The sequence below is a fragment of the Hoplias malabaricus genome, chromosome 9, assembly GCF_029633855.1.
Source record: "Hoplias malabaricus isolate fHopMal1 chromosome 9, fHopMal1.hap1, whole genome shotgun sequence".
In the NCBI taxonomy this organism is placed as follows: Eukaryota; Metazoa; Chordata; class Actinopteri; order Characiformes; family Erythrinidae; genus Hoplias; species Hoplias malabaricus.
In genome coordinates this window covers 31,699,390-31,717,162 of record NC_089808.1, presented here as the reverse complement: position 1 = coordinate 31,717,162, position 17,773 = coordinate 31,699,390, and the positions used below count along the sequence as shown (strand labels likewise).

The window sequence follows — 17,773 nt, the reverse complement described above, 5'->3', positions numbered from 1 at the left end:
AAATGTTTCTGGAGAGAATGTTTGTGAGGTTAGATATATATATATATATATATATATATATATATATATATATATATATATACTCCTACTGATGGCTAAAGGCAAATTTATGGTGTCAAAATACTGCCAACGGTTTTGAGAACAAAACGCCAAATCCATAACTGATAAATACAATTTCGAAAAGGAGAGGACAATAGTTTAATTGGTATTGGCACATTTTACTGCACTTCCCAGTTACGCTTCTCTCAGTTTCACTTTCAGTTCCAAAACCTTCTCTCTTTTGAGTTCAGCTGTTTTCGAAAAGCTTCTCGCTTCTGAGCTCTGGCTCTGTTTTGATGGGAGGGCTGGATCTAGTCCACAATTGGTCGCGGAATATAAGCCCCACCCACAGAGTGCATTCTATGCACCTCACTTTGTAAGCAGAAGTCTTCACAAGAATCAGAATAAAAAGTGCAAATGCAAAATAAACGATTATATGCGAAAATATTCTAGTTTTAAATCTTCCAATATTAATAATATTAATTTCTCAGTTATGGATTCTGCATTTTGGTTCTCAAAACCTTTGGCTCTATTTTGACATAATTTCTGTTCTGGCACAGAATATGACATTTTAGAATTGTCTGTTCCATAACGTTTTTGAATTCAGTTTTCTGTATTCCCTCTGCAATGTTTTGCATTGCCCATCTTTATTAGTGAAGAAGCAAAAGGGAAAACATAAAAACAAGACTGTGCCTATTCTGTTTCAGTCATATTTTTCACTGTGAGCGTCTCTTTCTTCATTATGATGAAAGTCTTTCAGCGTTTGGTAAATTAGGGTACTTGCCTCCTGCGTATCAAAGTCATTCTTATCAACCTGGCCAACCTTCTCTCTGTACTCCTCTCTATCCTCCACTCAAACCACAGCCACTCAACTTCAAAAGGCCTTTTGGCCTTTGAGTCATTGAGACAGCAGTCTGTATTCAGTGTTTTGAACAGGAGCTAGCTGCTAGCTGACTTTTTGTTTTGAAATGTGGAAGATATATGACATTGAAAGTGTTATCTGCATCTAATTCTGGAGCACTTTATATATGAGGTATAAAGAGCATGATTGAATCACCCATTTGTATATGTATTAACTGTGCCTTTTTTTCCCAATAATTTTATTTACTGATTTCTGAAATGCAATAGGCCAAGAATATAATCTGTTTTATTTTGTGATTATTTGTGATCTTTGTTATTTTATTAAACTTTTTAGTTTTCACTGTTTTAATGTTAATTTATGATTTGCACGCTGAAAATATTTCACTTATTTATTATTATGCAGAGAACATTGGAATATGACATATGATTCTGTTTGAATTTTTATTTTTTTTGTAGGGACATAAAAAATAACATCATCAATCGCGTTGACCCAGGAGCCTTCCTTGGACTTACTGCTCTTAAAAGACTGTAAGTAATTTTAAGCCTATTGTACTCTGCTCTTACTATTTACCCTAAAATCACACAAATACATGCGATGCTTCAGTGACCTGTAATAGGGAGAATAGGGTCTCTATTCTCCTATGCTCAGCACTACAGAAACTGCACTCAGTAGAGGTGGGTAGGAAACCACTCCCATCCCTCCCCTTCCCCATTGATTTCAATTCAGAGCTGTAAATATGAATGCAGGGGGGCCTTAGCAGCAAAAAAAATCAACCCACAAGCAAACAAATCTTACATAGTGTTTCTTTAATGTAAATCTTAGAATTGACTGCAATTGTACAACTAATGCAAAAGTTTGGTAAATATGAGGCCATGGAAATCAGTATCAATTGTGATTGTTGCAATTAGCTTAGAATGTGTGTCTGCTTGTCGGTGTGTCTGCATTTGAAGAAACTGTGTGTATGTATGAAATGCAGAAGAGAAGAAAACATTGGAAAACATCTATCAAATGTAAATAGCTTGCTTCATTAAACCTGGTGTTTTTCCTCTCAAGCTGAATTACCCTACCCAGCACTTAAGATGATTTGTGCCTCCTAAAGATCATGTGTGTCTCTCTAACTCCAAATATGCGTATCCCCACTGCTGGATACCAAAAAAAAAGTTACTATTCAGAAGTAAAAAAAGAAAAACTTAATTTCCCCTTTTAAAATATTTGTTGCTCTCCTTGTGAAATATTCTAGTAGTTTTTAAATTATTTTTCGCATGGATTTACTTCAATATTGTGCAAGTAAAATAGTCATTATATCTAATGACTTCAGATGTATTTCCTGAAGAATAAATTGTATGTAATGGCTTTTTTGGCTGGAAATGAAATAAATGAAAGATAGACTCTGATTTGTATATTGACTTGTACTGTATATTTCTTAAAACTTTAAAGTTGGATTTGAACTGTGTGTGCTAGGCAGAGATTTTTGTGTGTGTGTGTGTGGTTTGAACAGTGGTTTTGATTGAGCAGACTATGTGTGGTGAGACTAAATGTACACACACTGTATATTATACACATATGGTGAGAGTTGGTGTGCTTACAGACATTTAGCATGTCGTGTTTCTTGCCAATATAAACGAATCCTTGGCTGACTGAATGGAGAAATATTTAGCTCCTCCAAGTGAGGATGACTGTCAACCTAGTGTTTGAGAGAAAACGAGTGCAAGATGAATTCCCCCCTTTTTCTGCCTCACATTTTAAATTGAAGCGACCAGTGTTAAAGGTTTGTTTTCGGTTGACTTTTAAATGGTAGAAAGAGGCTGTAAATGGAAGATGCTAAACCAGCTGCTAGAATATTTCTCAATGCAGTTTTTATTTGATAAATGGACCGTGTCTTACTGTGAAGAACAACAAAATGACTTTTAAGCGTTCTCTGTCTTGTTTGGATTTGAAAGGGGGTGCCAAAGTTAATTCACACAGAGAACATGAAAAGCACACTAGTTGGTTAAATTTGTTCAATAGCAGGCCCAGTCAACAAAAAAGGCCCTGTGTTCTTGACTCTGCTCAGTCCAATCTTTAATTTCTCCCATCTGCTGCTGCTTTGCCTCAAAGTGCCTAATTACATTTCCCCTGTTATATTTCAAGACAGGCTACTGGCCTCAGCTCCTGCTCCCTCACTTCCTTTTCCCTTCAAGAGGAGATAGAGGGATTCACAGAGATTTTAATAGATCAGTTTGAGGGATGAAGAGACTGGATAGATGAGTGAAGGGCAAGAAAGGAGAAGAAAACAGTGCTTGAAAACTTGATCATGTGGTCCAGTGGATGTTAAACCAGTGGACGGCAATGTCTGGGATACCCTATTGATTGCATATATCATGATTGTTATCAAGTTTAGGATTTAAATGTCAAAAAACACAGTCCGCATCCTTAAGATTCACAGAAGGACAGTATGTGTGTCTCACAATCTGTTTTCTTTTACTAAACAATACATGTCCCCTGTTACTAATGATATCTTGCTTGAGAATATGGTAGAACGGTGCAGTGCAGCACACTCTTTAAAGCCTTTCTGCAGCCTTCTACCTGAGGAATGTAATTTCTGAAGGCCAATTCAATATAGCACAGACCAATAACTGCAGAATGCTGCAGTTCAGTAAAGTGCAGGGTAATTTAACTAAAGCTTTAGTTGTTTGACTAAGAATTGACTTGTATGTGAAACAAAGCCAGTTTAGCAAGTTTGCATGCACTTGACCAAAAGCATTAGCTTATTAATCTTCTTCTCAGATTTGAGCATTAACACATTACCTGCCATGATGATACAAGTAATTGAAGAACAGTACACCAACTATAGGGTGTTGAGTGTTTTTGAATGAGGTGATGCATATATATTGACCATATTGACAGTCGTCTTTGAAGATACGGATTTGCTTGCACATCTAACCATATTGTTCCAAACAAAATATTTAAGAAGCACCTCATTTGCATACCAGAGAATGTTGGATTTAAATTGTGTTTATTATCTGGCGCTGCTGTGCTTATAAAGTATAATAGACACAATTGAATCTTGGTTTGTGTGTATGGTTACAGATTTTTTTTTTTAAATCAGTATAAACTGAAATATACTTGGCTATACTGTGATCCCAAGTCAGCTGTAAAGCACTCTCCCTGCTTACAGTCTACCCTCCAGCTCTACTCAGAGTGAAATTTCCTTGCTATAAATTCCCCAGCTGTTCCCTAAAACCCACAACAGTAAAATGGAACTACTGTGCCTTCAGTCAACAGGCAGATTTGAGCCGAACAAGAAACTAACATGTGGTTCTGGCTGCTCGCTTGATTCAGAGTCTCTGTCTGCAGGGCGTAGTAAATTCATTCTGGTGCTAAACTGACACGTTAGCAAGAGAAGCTAGATGACTAGCTCTGTCTCCTCTGCCAAGTTGTAGTTGCCAATGTTGGATGAACGTGTGGTTTACACATTCACTACCAAGGTCTTTTCCTAATGTTTTATATAATCCTTAGAATTTAGAGAATAAAGTGAAACTGACCTGAAACTGAGCTGCTACACTACAGTGCCAAGAACAGAGATTGAAAGTTGCATGAAGTGGTCCAAATTCTCTGGGTGGGAGGGGACTGGCATAAATGTTCCCAATATAAATTTTAATACTTGTAATAAATTACTGAATTCCACTGCACAAAGAGGTGATTCTAGAAATTTGATAATGGCATGCCTTTACCCTGTATGAACTTGGAAGGTAAACTGCTCCTGAAGGAATGATTTAAATATTAAAATTTAGTGGGACCAATTATGGTTGCGCTGCATGTAAAGGTTGCAAGTGCCATAGGCAGATTTTTAAAGAAATAATAAAAACGCTATTACATCAGTCATTTGATATTTTCTCATAGTAAAACCAACCCCTACCAGTTATTACAACAGTAATCTAGTATTCCTTTTCTGATTTCATTGCGGTGTCCATGGTCATAATGTTTGATTAACCTTGAGCATTTGAGGATAAGGGGAAAAAATAAAAATAAAAACAACAACAACTTGCAAATGAATGAAAACTGCAGGCATGCCATTTAGCAGCCTTCAGCACTGGGTTTGAGTCTGAAAACTGGAACTGTAGTTATCATTTCACATTGGTCCGGTAACAAAGGGTTTAGTGTTGTATTTCTCAGTACCTTCTTAAAATTGTTATCTGAAGCCAGTGACACTTTAGTGAGATTCTCCTTTTCCAGGTGAAGATAAAAATCTAAATCATATAAAAAATAAAAGCGCTTTTACATCATCAGAGGTTAAAATAGAATGGTGTGGTTTGTTTGTTTTTTTTATTGATATTTTGAGAATGTCTCTTTCAAAACTATATGTTGTTTTTCTCATCCTTCAGAGATTTGTCCAATAACCATATTGGGTGCCTCAATGTGGATATATTCAAAGGCCTCACGAACCTTGTCAAACTGTAAGTAAATCAGCTTATTTTAACATTTAGTGTGATGGTCTGAGCTAAATCAGTTCCTGTTGGTGTTCTAAACATTTGTCAGCTTTGTTCTGGGAATGTGGATATACTTACAGGTGGTAAAATGTATTTTATAGCTGTTATTTAATTGCTCTGCTCAGGTTTTAATGACAAGGACATCAGTGTCATTGTAGGCATTTGGCTGGGAATTATGGACTTAATTGTCCTTCACTGAGAGCTAAAGTATAACAGGTGTTGTAAGATTAGCATATTAGCCTCTGCATCCCATGGGTGTAGCAACCATAGCACCACATATAATTGTGTCCTCTTCACCTCATGAAGGTGAGGGGAAAGCTATTCCTGCCTGCTTCATTAAGACTCCCAAATGACAGCCAAATGTAGCTGTTGAATACAGGCCTGTGAACATAAATCTAACCAAAATGGACTAATAACGAAATATATGACTGATGTAGGACCTTTGAAACCAGTCAGGCACTCTGTAAGATCCACATTAAATACATAATCAAATTAGTACCAAGTATTTTTTGGTCTAAGACATGTATGTTGCATTAGATAACTGTTTTCTGTTCTCAGTGAACGGTGTATGACTGTGATCCCGCTTAATGATATTACAGAAATGTATCCTCAGTCTCATCTACGCAGTAGCAATTCAGCTGTGTTTTGTTTTTTCAGAAACCTTTCAGGCAACATGTTCTCATCTTTGTCTCAAGGGACTTTCGACAGCCTTGTTTCCCTGAAAACACTGTGAGTATATTATAGAAAATAAAAATTAGTTTCACTGTGGGTAATGAAACCAGATTAAAATGTATGGGTTACTTGTTATACTACCAGACCTGGTAAACTGAACCACCTAGCTGTTTCAATATTTGTTAAAGGTCTATTGACCTTGGCATTGTACCACAAAGGTAACATAGTGTTGGATTTTGCAGCTTGATATTTTGGGAAATTAGGATTTATCTTTTTTTCCAGATTTTGGAAAATTAGTTGAATAATTTTAGAGATGCCCAAATTATTAAAATCGTTAGGTATTTGGAATATGACATGTTTAATATGTATTCATTATAACCCAAGAATAAATTCGTGTTCATGTTATCTGACCCATGTACAATCACATTGTACATATTTGTCCTGATGTCTCCACCTCTCACATATGGTTAAGCAGCATTGGTGTGGCCAGCCCCTGCAGGATTTGGCTCTAGACCGAATGTACTGCAGCTCATTCTGTTTTATTATGACCTTTTATGATATAGGCATCTGTGCAGTGCAGCCCAAACAGATGGATATGTCCTAATGCTGAACTTTTATGGCCATGTCAGTAGACTTGGGGACTCTGGATTCTGGAATCTATAAAGTCATTGAAATAACAATGGAACTAAATAAATTTTTGAGGCATAAGACACAGCCTAAATGTCTTTAAAAAAATAATAAAAATACACCAGACTGAAGGTAAAGGTGAAACTGTTGTCTTTTATAATGTGCCGTTAAATGACTTATGAAACTGTTTTTTAGTGAGTTTCAGAGCCCCTATCTGCTTTGTGACTGTAACTTGCAATGGCTGGTGCGCTGGATCAAAGAGAAGGGAGTGGGAGTGAAGGACACGCGCTGCTCTTACCCTCGCGCACTTCAGGGCCAGCTTGTGGCCACCATCAAGCCTGAAATGTTAAACTGTGGTAAGAATATAAAGCAACATATTTAGAAAAATGTCAACAATATACAGACTTCAAGATAACTGCGACTGCTATTTTCGTTTAGTGGCTCCCAGATTTTTCTGTGGTGCTCCCCTTGTATAGATAAAAAATGTTTGAAAGTCATTGTTTTACTAAATCCTCAAAACAAGATTGCCTGAGGGCCTATCACAATCCCATTTATCATTTTTATCTTTTTTGTTAACTCTGAAAAAATATAAACGTTCAGTAGACATTTTATCAGTGAATAAAGTTTCTTCTACATAAATAAATGGAAATGATCTGACTGTCTAAAGCATTATTCACTGTTTGAATGCTCAGTGTTTTGTTTAACCTGTAGCAATACTTGCCCCTACACTCACTACACACTGCTCAAAAATATGGGAGATAAGAACAAGTTTGGCCTTGAATACCCTTCTCCCCCCCCACCCCCGTTATCCTCATATTCTGCAGATGTTGCGCAATATTTAAGACTGATAAGAGCAAGGCACACAGGCACAATGAAGACTTTGTCTGGCTGCTTTCCCAGACACAGATTTAGCTCAGCTCCAGTCTTTTCAGTTAAGACTCACTCTCTGAGCTTCATAGCCTTATTATGTCTCTGGAAACTGCTGCATGACTTTGATGTTGAATGTTAACCGTAATTGGTTGTGATTGGTTAAAATATTATGAATCAGAAATGCTTTAAATCATAATTCATTCATTCATTTATACATTTATTTTGCTTAGTCATAGGATTACTTTGTTTAAAAAAAAAAACTATAATGGCATAGGAGAGGCTCACCTGGAGGATAAATAAAGAATAGCCCATTGGTTTTAGTATTATTGATTTCGCAAAAGAGCAGAAACTGAAATGGGTCCAGCATTAAAATAACTAGATAACTATTTGTAGAGTGCCACAGTGGCGCAACAGGCAGTGTCTGTCGCAGTTACACATCTCTGGGGTTGTGGGTTCTAGCCCTGCTCTGGGTGACTTTCTGTGAGGAGTTTGGTGTGTTCCCCAAGTGTCTGTGTGAGTTTAATCCAGATGCTGCAGTAAAATATATTATTTTATTTTTTAATATGGTACAGACAAAAGAAATGAGATTTCACCATGTTTAATGAAATTAGCAAAAATGGAAAAAATCAGAAAATCAAGTAAAGCCTTCCCCCTTTTTTCCTGAAGTTTATATTGTGAAGAGCAGAAATGGAAAATGTATCTTTATTTAAAATTGTCAATTTACAAAAATAAATCTTGACTGATTTTCCAGTTCATTTATAAATATCCCGCTATTGTACAGGTATAGCTCTTACCATCTGCCTTTCTCATTCCAGATGCACCCCTGGAGCTTCCATCTTTCCAGATGACTCCATCCCAGCATCAGATCGTCTTCCAGGGGGACAGTCTGCCCTTCCAGTGTATGGCTTCTTTCGTAGATGAGGACATGCAGGTGCTGTGGTACCAGGATGGCAAGAGAGTTGAGCCTGATGAAGCTCAAGGCATCCGCATAGAGAAGAGCATGGTCCAGAACTGCTCCCTCATAGCCAGGTACTGCAGCTGGAATAGATAAGAATATGACAAATGCGCTGATTGGGTTTGAGTCAGATTAGGTCTATTTAACTCGCTGAACCATTTATTAATGGAGCTTGCTATGTAAACGAGGAGTAATGTCATGCCGAAAGAGGAAAACCACTTCCACAAATGGATTTACCAAATTTAAAACAATGCTTTGGAATATGATTTGTGCTCTGCAGTAATATTTCCCTTCACTGGATTTAATGTGCTTTTCCACTGCATGGCATGTGCTCGACTCGACTCAACACGGTTCGACACCCCAACCAAATCTAGCCTGTGATGTTGCAAAACCATTAAAAAAACATACTTTATGGGCTGCTGTTGTGAGTCTGAAAAAACCAAATGTTATAGCTGCTGTAACTTGTGGCTAGTTTGTGCTGGAGGTCTGCCCTTTGCCATATAAAGAACTCTCTCTAGCCAGTCAGTAGTACCTATTAGGTTCACGTTTTACCAGGCAAGAGCAGGGACTAAAAGTACCCGTTTCGAGGGACCAGGTACCAGATTTGCCATGTGGAAACGCAACATTTGAGGCTAGGAAGTGTTACTTCAGTCTCAGGTCTCTTGTAAACAGAATGATATTTGACAGCATCCCCTTCCTTTCCCCTCGCAGTGCCCTGACCATCTTAAACATCCAGCCTGGATCCACCGGGGATTGGGAGTGCCGAGTTCGAACCAGTCGAGGCAACAACACCCGCACAGTCCATATTGTGGTCCTAGAGAGTTCTGCCAAATACTGCAACCCTGAACGAGTGTCCAACAATAAGGGAGAGTACAGGTAAATATTTACCTCCCTTGGCTAATTCACTTGTTTTGTATACTTGAAACTCTGAGCAGTAAACCATGTAAGCTAAACATTACATTTGTTCCCTTCTGGCGCAGTGTTTACTGGTCAGGCTTGAGAATTTTAACTCTTCACTGACCTCTAGTGGGTGAAGAGTAAATAACTCAAAGCAAAAACAGGAGCACAAACACAATTCATTATAGAAATGGAGTCTGTTACAGTGTTAAAATCTAGTTTTAAAATGAAGCACTAAAAGATAAATTGCACTCCACCCCTCCTTAATTTAAATGTAGTCAGTCGGTGAAGTTATGTTTACTGCCAGAACTTTCATGGAGATAGAGAATGCTGTTTCAAAGTCCTGATTCCACTCTTGCATGTGTTTGCCATTTGAATTTGGTGACCTTAAGTACTTTTGCTGCTGCTTAGGAGCATCCCGCTCTATCAATGATTTTTTTTATTTTAAATAAATATCAAAAAAGCCAGTGGAGATCATAAAATAGACTTATTAGAAGGTTCTTAATATTTGTGCTGACTTTTTATGAAGTTGCAGTGATCACTTGGTTCTGTCTCTTTGTAGATGGCCTCGCACACTGGCCGGCATCACTGCGTTTCTGCCCTGTGCCCGGCAAGTGACTGGTACAGGTATATACTCAGGAAGCTCGGCTGAAGACCGGCGTGCAAGAAGACGCTGTGACCGCAATGGACAGTGGGCAGAGGAAGACTACTCCCGCTGTGAATATGTGAAGGACACCACACGTGTTTTACACATCATCAACCAGGTGGAAGACTGATTCTTCTTTCTTCTGCTCTGTATGCTCTTTGTAATTCATACAAAACACCTTTACAATGGAATATTTTTGAAAGTGGAATGCATTTTTTATCTCGTTCATTTGCCCTGCTGTGCCCCCTTGCCCTCCCCTTTGGGAACCACTGCCATAAAGTACAGATGATTGTATCACATTATCTTGATTACCCTGTTGATCATCTTGCTCTTTCTGAACAGATGGCTCTGAATCTGACCAATGCTGTGCATACAGCCCAGCAGCTTCTGGCTTACACTGTCGAAGCCCCCAACTTCTCTGACAAGGTGGATGTGATCTTTGTGGCAGAAATGATTGAGAAGATTGGGACGTTTGCTGAAAAGTATAAAGAGGTTTGTCACACTAAAAAAGTATAGAATATCATTACTTTGTTATATTTCAAGCTGTTTAGATGTTTACAAGGCTTCATTTATGATCAATAACAGATTTTGTTCCAAATACATTTTATGGGCTGCTTTCTCAGACCCAGTTTAAGCAAAGCTTAGACTAAATGTGTTTCTCAATAGTAAGACATCATTGACATTGATGTGTGGTCCAAGACTAGGCTTCACCTCCATAAGAAGTTGCTGAACTTAAGTCTTAAATTTAGCCAGAAAATTAAAAGTGAACACAGCTTAAAAGTGACTCCTTTTATCAGTAAGCCTGTTTCACAGTCTCACTTTTTCTGTTCTTCTTACTGAGGAACAAAGCAGGCTTTCTGTGGGCTAATCCATGGAGAGAGTGGCATGGAGGGAGAAGATAAGATCAGAATGGAGAGATTTGGCCACAAAGCCGTATAGGAACGTGGAACTACATCTCTAGGATCACGTTTCACTGTGCCCTGTGTTAAGAGGAAATGTTAGCATGTAACACCTGTACATAGAACCACTGCTTAGATATCAGTCAAAAGAGCTGTAGAAATTATTAATTATTTACAAAAAGATTGTAAATTCTTCATAAGTTTGTTGAATCTTGTAGCAGCTTCTAATCTTCAGGGAAAGCTTTAGACTTGATGTTCGGACATTGCTGTGAGGATTCGATTGCATTTAATGAGAGAATATTCAAGTAATTTCATTGAGAATATTATAAATATAAGGTATGGATGTGGTATGGACATTTCACCACTCAAACTTGGGCAGTTATCACATCAGAGAACACAGTTTCACTTCTCCAGAGCACTCGGGTTTTACCTTTCTAGAGAATGATTGGCATTGTGTGTTGTTAATTAAGTTTGTGTCCATTTCTTGAACTTTATTTTTAAGTATCAAGGCTTTGTGCTGTTCCATATTTATATTTATGATGATTCCTTATATCTAAACTCTTAGTTTCCATATATTGTCTAATTGTGTGAGAGAGAGAATATTTTATGCTAAGTCAGATGAAATAATATTGTGTATATAAATAAAAAAAATAATCAGATGTTATTGAGGGAAAGCTACTGAATATTCCAGTGTTCTCATGCGTGCATGTGTGTGGGTGTTCTGTCTCAGTTAGGGGACGTGATGGTGGATATCTCCAGTAATCTGATGCTGACTGATGAGCGAGTGTTGTGGATGGCACAGAAGGAGGCACGAGCTTGTTCCCGTATCGTTGAGAGTCTCCAGAAAATCGCTATGCTTCGACTGGCTAGTGGATCCTACTACACTGTAAATACCTTATAAATCATTTTCACATTTTAATTGCATGTTGGGGCACATTTCCTAGACACCGGAAACATGGTAAATTGCTATACACGTTTAATGCCAAAAAAATGGTGACTATGTGGGCAACACTAATGTTACAAAAGTGGCAATAACAGATTTTGGGTTTTCCTCATCATTGCATTTATAGGAAATTTCTTCTAAAGGATATTATAATGAGCCCATCCACTGTGATGTACCCAGTCTGATAGCAAACACTAACAGTATGATATCTAGTGCCCTAATGGCTGCCGTTGTTTGTGTTCAGAGAGAGAGAGAGAGAATATCAGATTTTTTTTAATACATAAATTGATAAATTCAATCGCTCTATTCTTCACTTTGAAAAGGTATTAAACTTACATTATTCAACAGGAATTAATTACGGAATAATTTCAGTAAATCAGTATAGTTTATAATTGTTGGAGTATTTTTACATCACATTTTTATTAGAGCAGCTTTTGCATTAAATAATAATTTGATAGTCTACTTTGTTGTGGCATTGCACATTGAGGTTAGACTCAACAAAAGTTCAAAATTCGAGAGGGGGGAGTCAAGGGAAAGTGCATGTTTTTTTACTGAGAAAAGTCATGATTTTGAGCAATAAGGAACAATTCAAACTAGAAATGATGAAAGATTCCAGTAGATATGTTTCCATATGTTAGCTCCTTTAGACAGGTAGATCACTTTATTAATCCCATAGGGAAAATCACGTATTGCAGCAACCCAAATATAGTAAAAATATAAGATCACAATAATACAACAATAGAATATGAGCATAAATGAAAAAGAAGGAAAAAAAGAAAGAGGTCCTCTAATAATAATAATAATAAGCACAACTATGAGTGAGATGGAAGTAATAATGAAACTGTTCTGAAAGTCTTATGGGTATGCTATGAAAGTACAGTGATTATGTAAAGTATAATGCTGTGAAAGTATAATTACCATGCAGAGTGTATGTGCAATAATAAAGCATAAATATTATGCAGGAGAAATTATTGCAGGAGAAACAGTGCAGCTGTGTATTTCACATTCACGAGTCTAAAAACCATCCAATCAGAAATCCAGATGACAATAATGGGTAGCTATACACTGTAAACAACCGTACGGGTAAAATATTCTAAATAAATGTGAAATCTTACAGGCAGGGACAAAGTCCCACAATAATGTCCCAGCACAGTGAGGAGGTGATGTACAGTGTGATTGGTGTTGGTACATATAATGAGTCTGTTGCTGAAGGTGCTCCACTGGTCAGATAACTTACCACACACATGACCATCTCACTGTAAATGGGTCCCTTTGTTTGGTAGAGAAGAAACATTACTCGTTTTCAACCCTTATAACAAGTTTAGTTTGAGTTCATTGCTGCTTTCGAATAGGTTTGAGAGTTTTTGGTTGTTTGCTTGTATTCATTGCTTTTACTTTACCCTGACAGAACTCCCACAACATTGCTGTGGAGGCGCACGTGATCAAAGCCAGCAGTTTTAATGGCATGACCTGCACATTGTTCCAGAAGATGGCGCCAGAGCGTGCTCTGATTCCCCACCTGAGCTCTCTAAACCCAGATATTAACCTAGACCGCCAGCTCAGCTTCAAATGCAACGTCACCAGCAATCTTTCTGCCCTGGCCCTGAAGGTAAGTGTATCTTTTGTTTTATTGTCTTGGTAGTCCATTTTCTCCTTTGTATGTATTGTGAATGTGATTTACAGTGCAACTCATTAGTATTTCTGTGTTGTGTACAAATTTTGGTATCGTTTTACTTGTTTATTAGCTTTAATAAAAATGTCACTTTCTTATTACAATCTCTAAATGTGATGATAGAAATGCTCCATGTTTTTGTGGACTTTAACATCATTATTTAAGCATGTTTTACATTAAAACCTTTTTGTAATGAAGTGTCACTTTCTGAAAACATATACATGTGTTGAGTATATGATTTAAGTGTCCATGATTTATATATGTTCTTCCCCTGAACATGTGCAGAACACGATAGTTGAAGCATCAGTGCAGCTGCCCCCAGCTCTCTTCTCGTCACTTCTTGGTCCTGGTCAGGCCGATGAGGCAGTCTATAAGATCCAGTTGCTGGCGTTCCGCAATGGAAAACTTTTCCCCCCTACTGGCAACTCCACCATGCTGGCTGACAGTAGCAAGAGAAGAAGTGTGGTCACTCCTGTTATCCTTACCAAGATTGGTAAGCCACAGCAGTCAAAACACGTTTTCCTTAGCAGCACTCACACTTTGTTGTTGAGTCTACTGTATGTATTTCTTTTGTGGTCATGCCTGTTCATCTTGGAGCATGGAAAATGTAGAGTACCAATCAAAAGTTTGGAAACACAGTCTTCAGTTCTATTAAACCTGTTTCCAGAATAATGAAGAGAGTTCTAACTTATTCCAGTTAATATCCAGATTGTTCCCACTGCAGAAATGAATGAATTATGAATCATTATGGAATAAATTAATTTTAATCAAAAGTACATTAGTCATACTTTCTCAGGACTTTTTTATCTTTAGTTTTATTTATTTATTTATTACTTTTAGTATTTCATTAGTAATATTTCCTCAAAAAGAGAATAGCCCTGTAATGGATTGATAATTATGTTTTGATATTCATTATGTAGTAAATAATTAAGTTATCCAAAAAACAATCAAATGCGTTGTTGACGATGATGATAATAATAATGTTTTATCATCAGCTGATGAGAAAATCAGTTTGCATGGGCCAAGTTTAAACCCACATGAACTTCTAGATATAGTTGAGAAGAAGTATGATTTGTAGCTTGAGTGCAGACTGATGTTTAAAAGGTGGACTATTCCAAAGACATGGAAGTTCTTCTCTGTATTCTTCTGACAGAGGGTGTTCGTCTAAAGCCTCTGCGCAGTCCCGTCAATGTGACTCTGCGACGCTTCTTGCATGGCTCAGACCCTGTGGCCGCTCGCTGGGATTTCAGTGCGCTTGATGGTCAAGGAGGCTGGCAGTCAGACGGCTGCAGGATCCTCCATCACGATGACAACTTCTCCACACTGTCCTGTGACTCCCTCAGTAACTATGCTCTACTGATGGTAAGCGCAGATGAAAAGATTTTTTTTTCCAATCGGAGTAACATTGACTAAATCTTCATTGAATTAAGCCTGCATGGCTGTTTATGTCAAAGGCTTATGTGTAGGTATCATGTAGCCTCGTAAATAATGACTTACTCTAAAGTGTTATCTGAAGGCCTGGTATGAATATTAATTTATTTCCTAGCAGATGTTGAAGCTAATAAATCAGTTACTTTGAAGTCCTGATCAAGCAAATGTGTTGATTATCTGTGAACAAATTTTGCTTGAATGTGTCTTGCTTGTTTTCAACAGGATCTGAGTAGGACAGAATTCGTCACATACAGCTTTAAGCCTCTCCACCCAGTCATCTATGCCACTTCCATTATACTGGTGCTCTGTCTGCTGGCCATCATCATCAGCTATATCTACCACCACAAGTAAGAACATAGAAATCACTCTCATCCGTACGCTTAATAAAAAAAAATGTTCCTGTTCTTATATGCCACTTCAACATATCCCCATCTGATATATTCTTACTTGTTATAAAAGTGGGTTTTGTAAATACTCTGTAAAAAGATTGTGGCTGGAAAATGTGTTTACTACTGCGGGATGCTACTAACTGGCCAAAGGCCATCATTTGAAATACTCATTTGAACTGTATTTTACTGAGTTGTGGTACTCATCCATGCATTGTTGCTTGTGTCTGCAGGTCTGTGCGTATAAGTAAGAAGTGCTGGCACATGCTGGTTAACCTCTGTCTCCATATTCTCCTCACCTGTGTTGCGTTTGCTGGTGGAATCAACCAGACTCGCTATGCCAGCGTGTGCCAAGCGGTATGAGCTACGTCAATCCATTCATTCACTGTCAATTACAGCAATTTATGTCACCCTAAAATAATAATAATAATCATTTTTTCCCAAAATACATTTGGAGAAAAATGAAGCCCTAGGTCATGTCCTAGACAGGCTTACTGAGAGATCCTACTTCATGGAAGGCCCCCCTGAAAGTCCATTGTTCTAGTGACTGAGTGAAATCTAGAGTTTTACTCCTACCCCAGATGTAGTTGTTCAGTCAAGACATGTTTCACCTCCAGAGTTTTTATTCTAGATTTTATAGCGTGTATGCGAGATACTAATACTAGATTATGTACACAGATCAGCCGTAACGTTATGAGCCCCTCCTTGTTTCTATACTTACAGTCCTGTCTCTCTGCGCCACTGACCACACAGGAGCACTTTGTAGTTCTACCATTACAGACTATAGTCCATCACTTGCTCTGCATACTTTGCTCTACAGTGACACTGACATGTCACTGATATTAGACACTATTAGGTCACTGTTCACTCTGTTAGACACACCTACCTTGTTGGTCCACTATGTAGATGTAAAGTCAGAGACAGTAGCTCATCTGTTGCTGCACCCTTTGTGTTGGTCGTCCTCTAGTCAATCATTAGTGGACACAGGTTACTGTTGGCTGGATATTTTTGGTTGGTGGACTTTTCTCAGTCCAACAGTGACTGAGGGGTTTAAAAACTCCAGCTGCCTTTGTGTCCAATCCACTCATACCAGCGCAACACACACTAACCTTCCAGTTTTACTGCAGCTCTGAGAATGACCCACCACTCGAATCATACCTGCTGTGTGGTGTTCATGTAGAGTGCTCCAGTATGGTCAGTCGAGCTAAGAGAATGGACAGTGAGTATAGAAACAAGTAGGTGTTCGTAAATTTATGGTTGATCAGTGTATAGAGATTCAGATACAGGAGGTCCTCGGGTTACGTTAGTCCCGAGTTACGATGTTTCGTGGTTACGAAACATCTCCCATTTACTGTATAAAGCCTTGTGAGGTTTTGCGTGGTAAACGTCGTAACGCTAACTTCGTGTTTGGTGTGCGCGGCGGAAGAATACACGGTTATGTGTTTTTTGATAATTACTGTGTTAGGATAGGATAAGTGCTTACAGTACGTTATTTACGTACAGTATTTATGTATATTCCGACTTACACCGCAAATCGGTTTACGACGTGACGTAGGAACGGATCAACGTCCTAAGTCGAGGACCCCGTGTATAGCTAATTCACAAATTTTTCTTGTGTAGGGTGCATGTCTATGCCTCAGGCATCACTTTTTGTTTTTGTCACTATCGGGGTTTCCCTATCAAACAGGAAAGCATCAGCTTGTGTAAATTAGATTTTCGGCTGAACTATTGCTTTAAAGAAGCAGTACTGCTCTTTTTGGTGTGTAGATCCTGACATGCTCATTTGTGTGCGCCAGGTGGGCATAGTGCTGCACTATTCTACATTGGCTACAGCCTTGTGGTCTGGAGTCACTGCAAGAAACATCTACAAACAGATCACACGCAAAACCAAGCAGTATGAAGAGTTGGATGAACCACCTCCTCCTCCCAGACCCATGCTGAGGTAAAGAACTACAATTCATATGAAAGGGGAGGTGCTGGGATAATACAGGGTATGACCGCCTATGTAATTAAACATTTAAGGATAGCAAGACAATATGTTCTCATTGCCTGGTATAGAAACTGAGGAAAACATACCAGAAATGAGTAGGAGTTCATACTGATGTTTAATTATCAAGAACGGAAGCTAATGTCTGTGCGTACAGCCAAGTGTGAATTTTTGTTAACACTTTATTATAGTACATTGTTTATATGAATACATGACACTTGAAAAGGGATTTCATGGCAACTGCAGTTAACATAGACATGTTTAATCTCTTTAAAAAAATTTAACATGCATCTGTTCATCGTAAAGAGGCTGATTTATTTACAGTAGTAAACAAAGCAGAAATCTACATCCTAGAAAATGAAACGACAGTGGTGTGTATTCAGGTTTTGTCAGGTGTGAAGCCAGGGTTATGGAAGTG

At 38.1% G+C, this 17,773-nt stretch overlaps 1 protein-coding gene across 1 annotated transcript in view; it reads left to right on the top strand.

Annotated features, from left to right (window-relative positions):
* The window catches only part of adgra3 (adhesion G protein-coupled receptor A3), a 39,542-nt gene that overhangs the window by 16,132 nt on the left and 5,637 nt on the right, over positions 1-17,773 (top strand). The window contains exons 3-17 of the mRNA XM_066680606.1: positions 1,357-1,428; positions 5,266-5,337; positions 6,028-6,099; positions 6,865-7,025; positions 8,355-8,568; positions 9,206-9,370; positions 9,954-10,155; positions 10,380-10,529; positions 11,667-11,822; positions 13,288-13,488; positions 13,837-14,044; positions 14,705-14,913; positions 15,205-15,329; positions 15,602-15,725; positions 17,165-17,310. Coding sequence (XP_066536703.1) covers positions 1,357-1,428; positions 5,266-5,337; positions 6,028-6,099; positions 6,865-7,025; positions 8,355-8,568; positions 9,206-9,370; positions 9,954-10,155; positions 10,380-10,529; positions 11,667-11,822; positions 13,288-13,488; positions 13,837-14,044; positions 14,705-14,913; positions 15,205-15,329; positions 15,602-15,725; positions 17,165-17,310 — 2,277 coding nt within the window. The remainder of the gene's footprint in view (positions 1-1,356; positions 1,429-5,265; positions 5,338-6,027; positions 6,100-6,864; positions 7,026-8,354; positions 8,569-9,205; positions 9,371-9,953; positions 10,156-10,379; positions 10,530-11,666; positions 11,823-13,287; positions 13,489-13,836; positions 14,045-14,704; positions 14,914-15,204; positions 15,330-15,601; positions 15,726-17,164; positions 17,311-17,773) is intronic.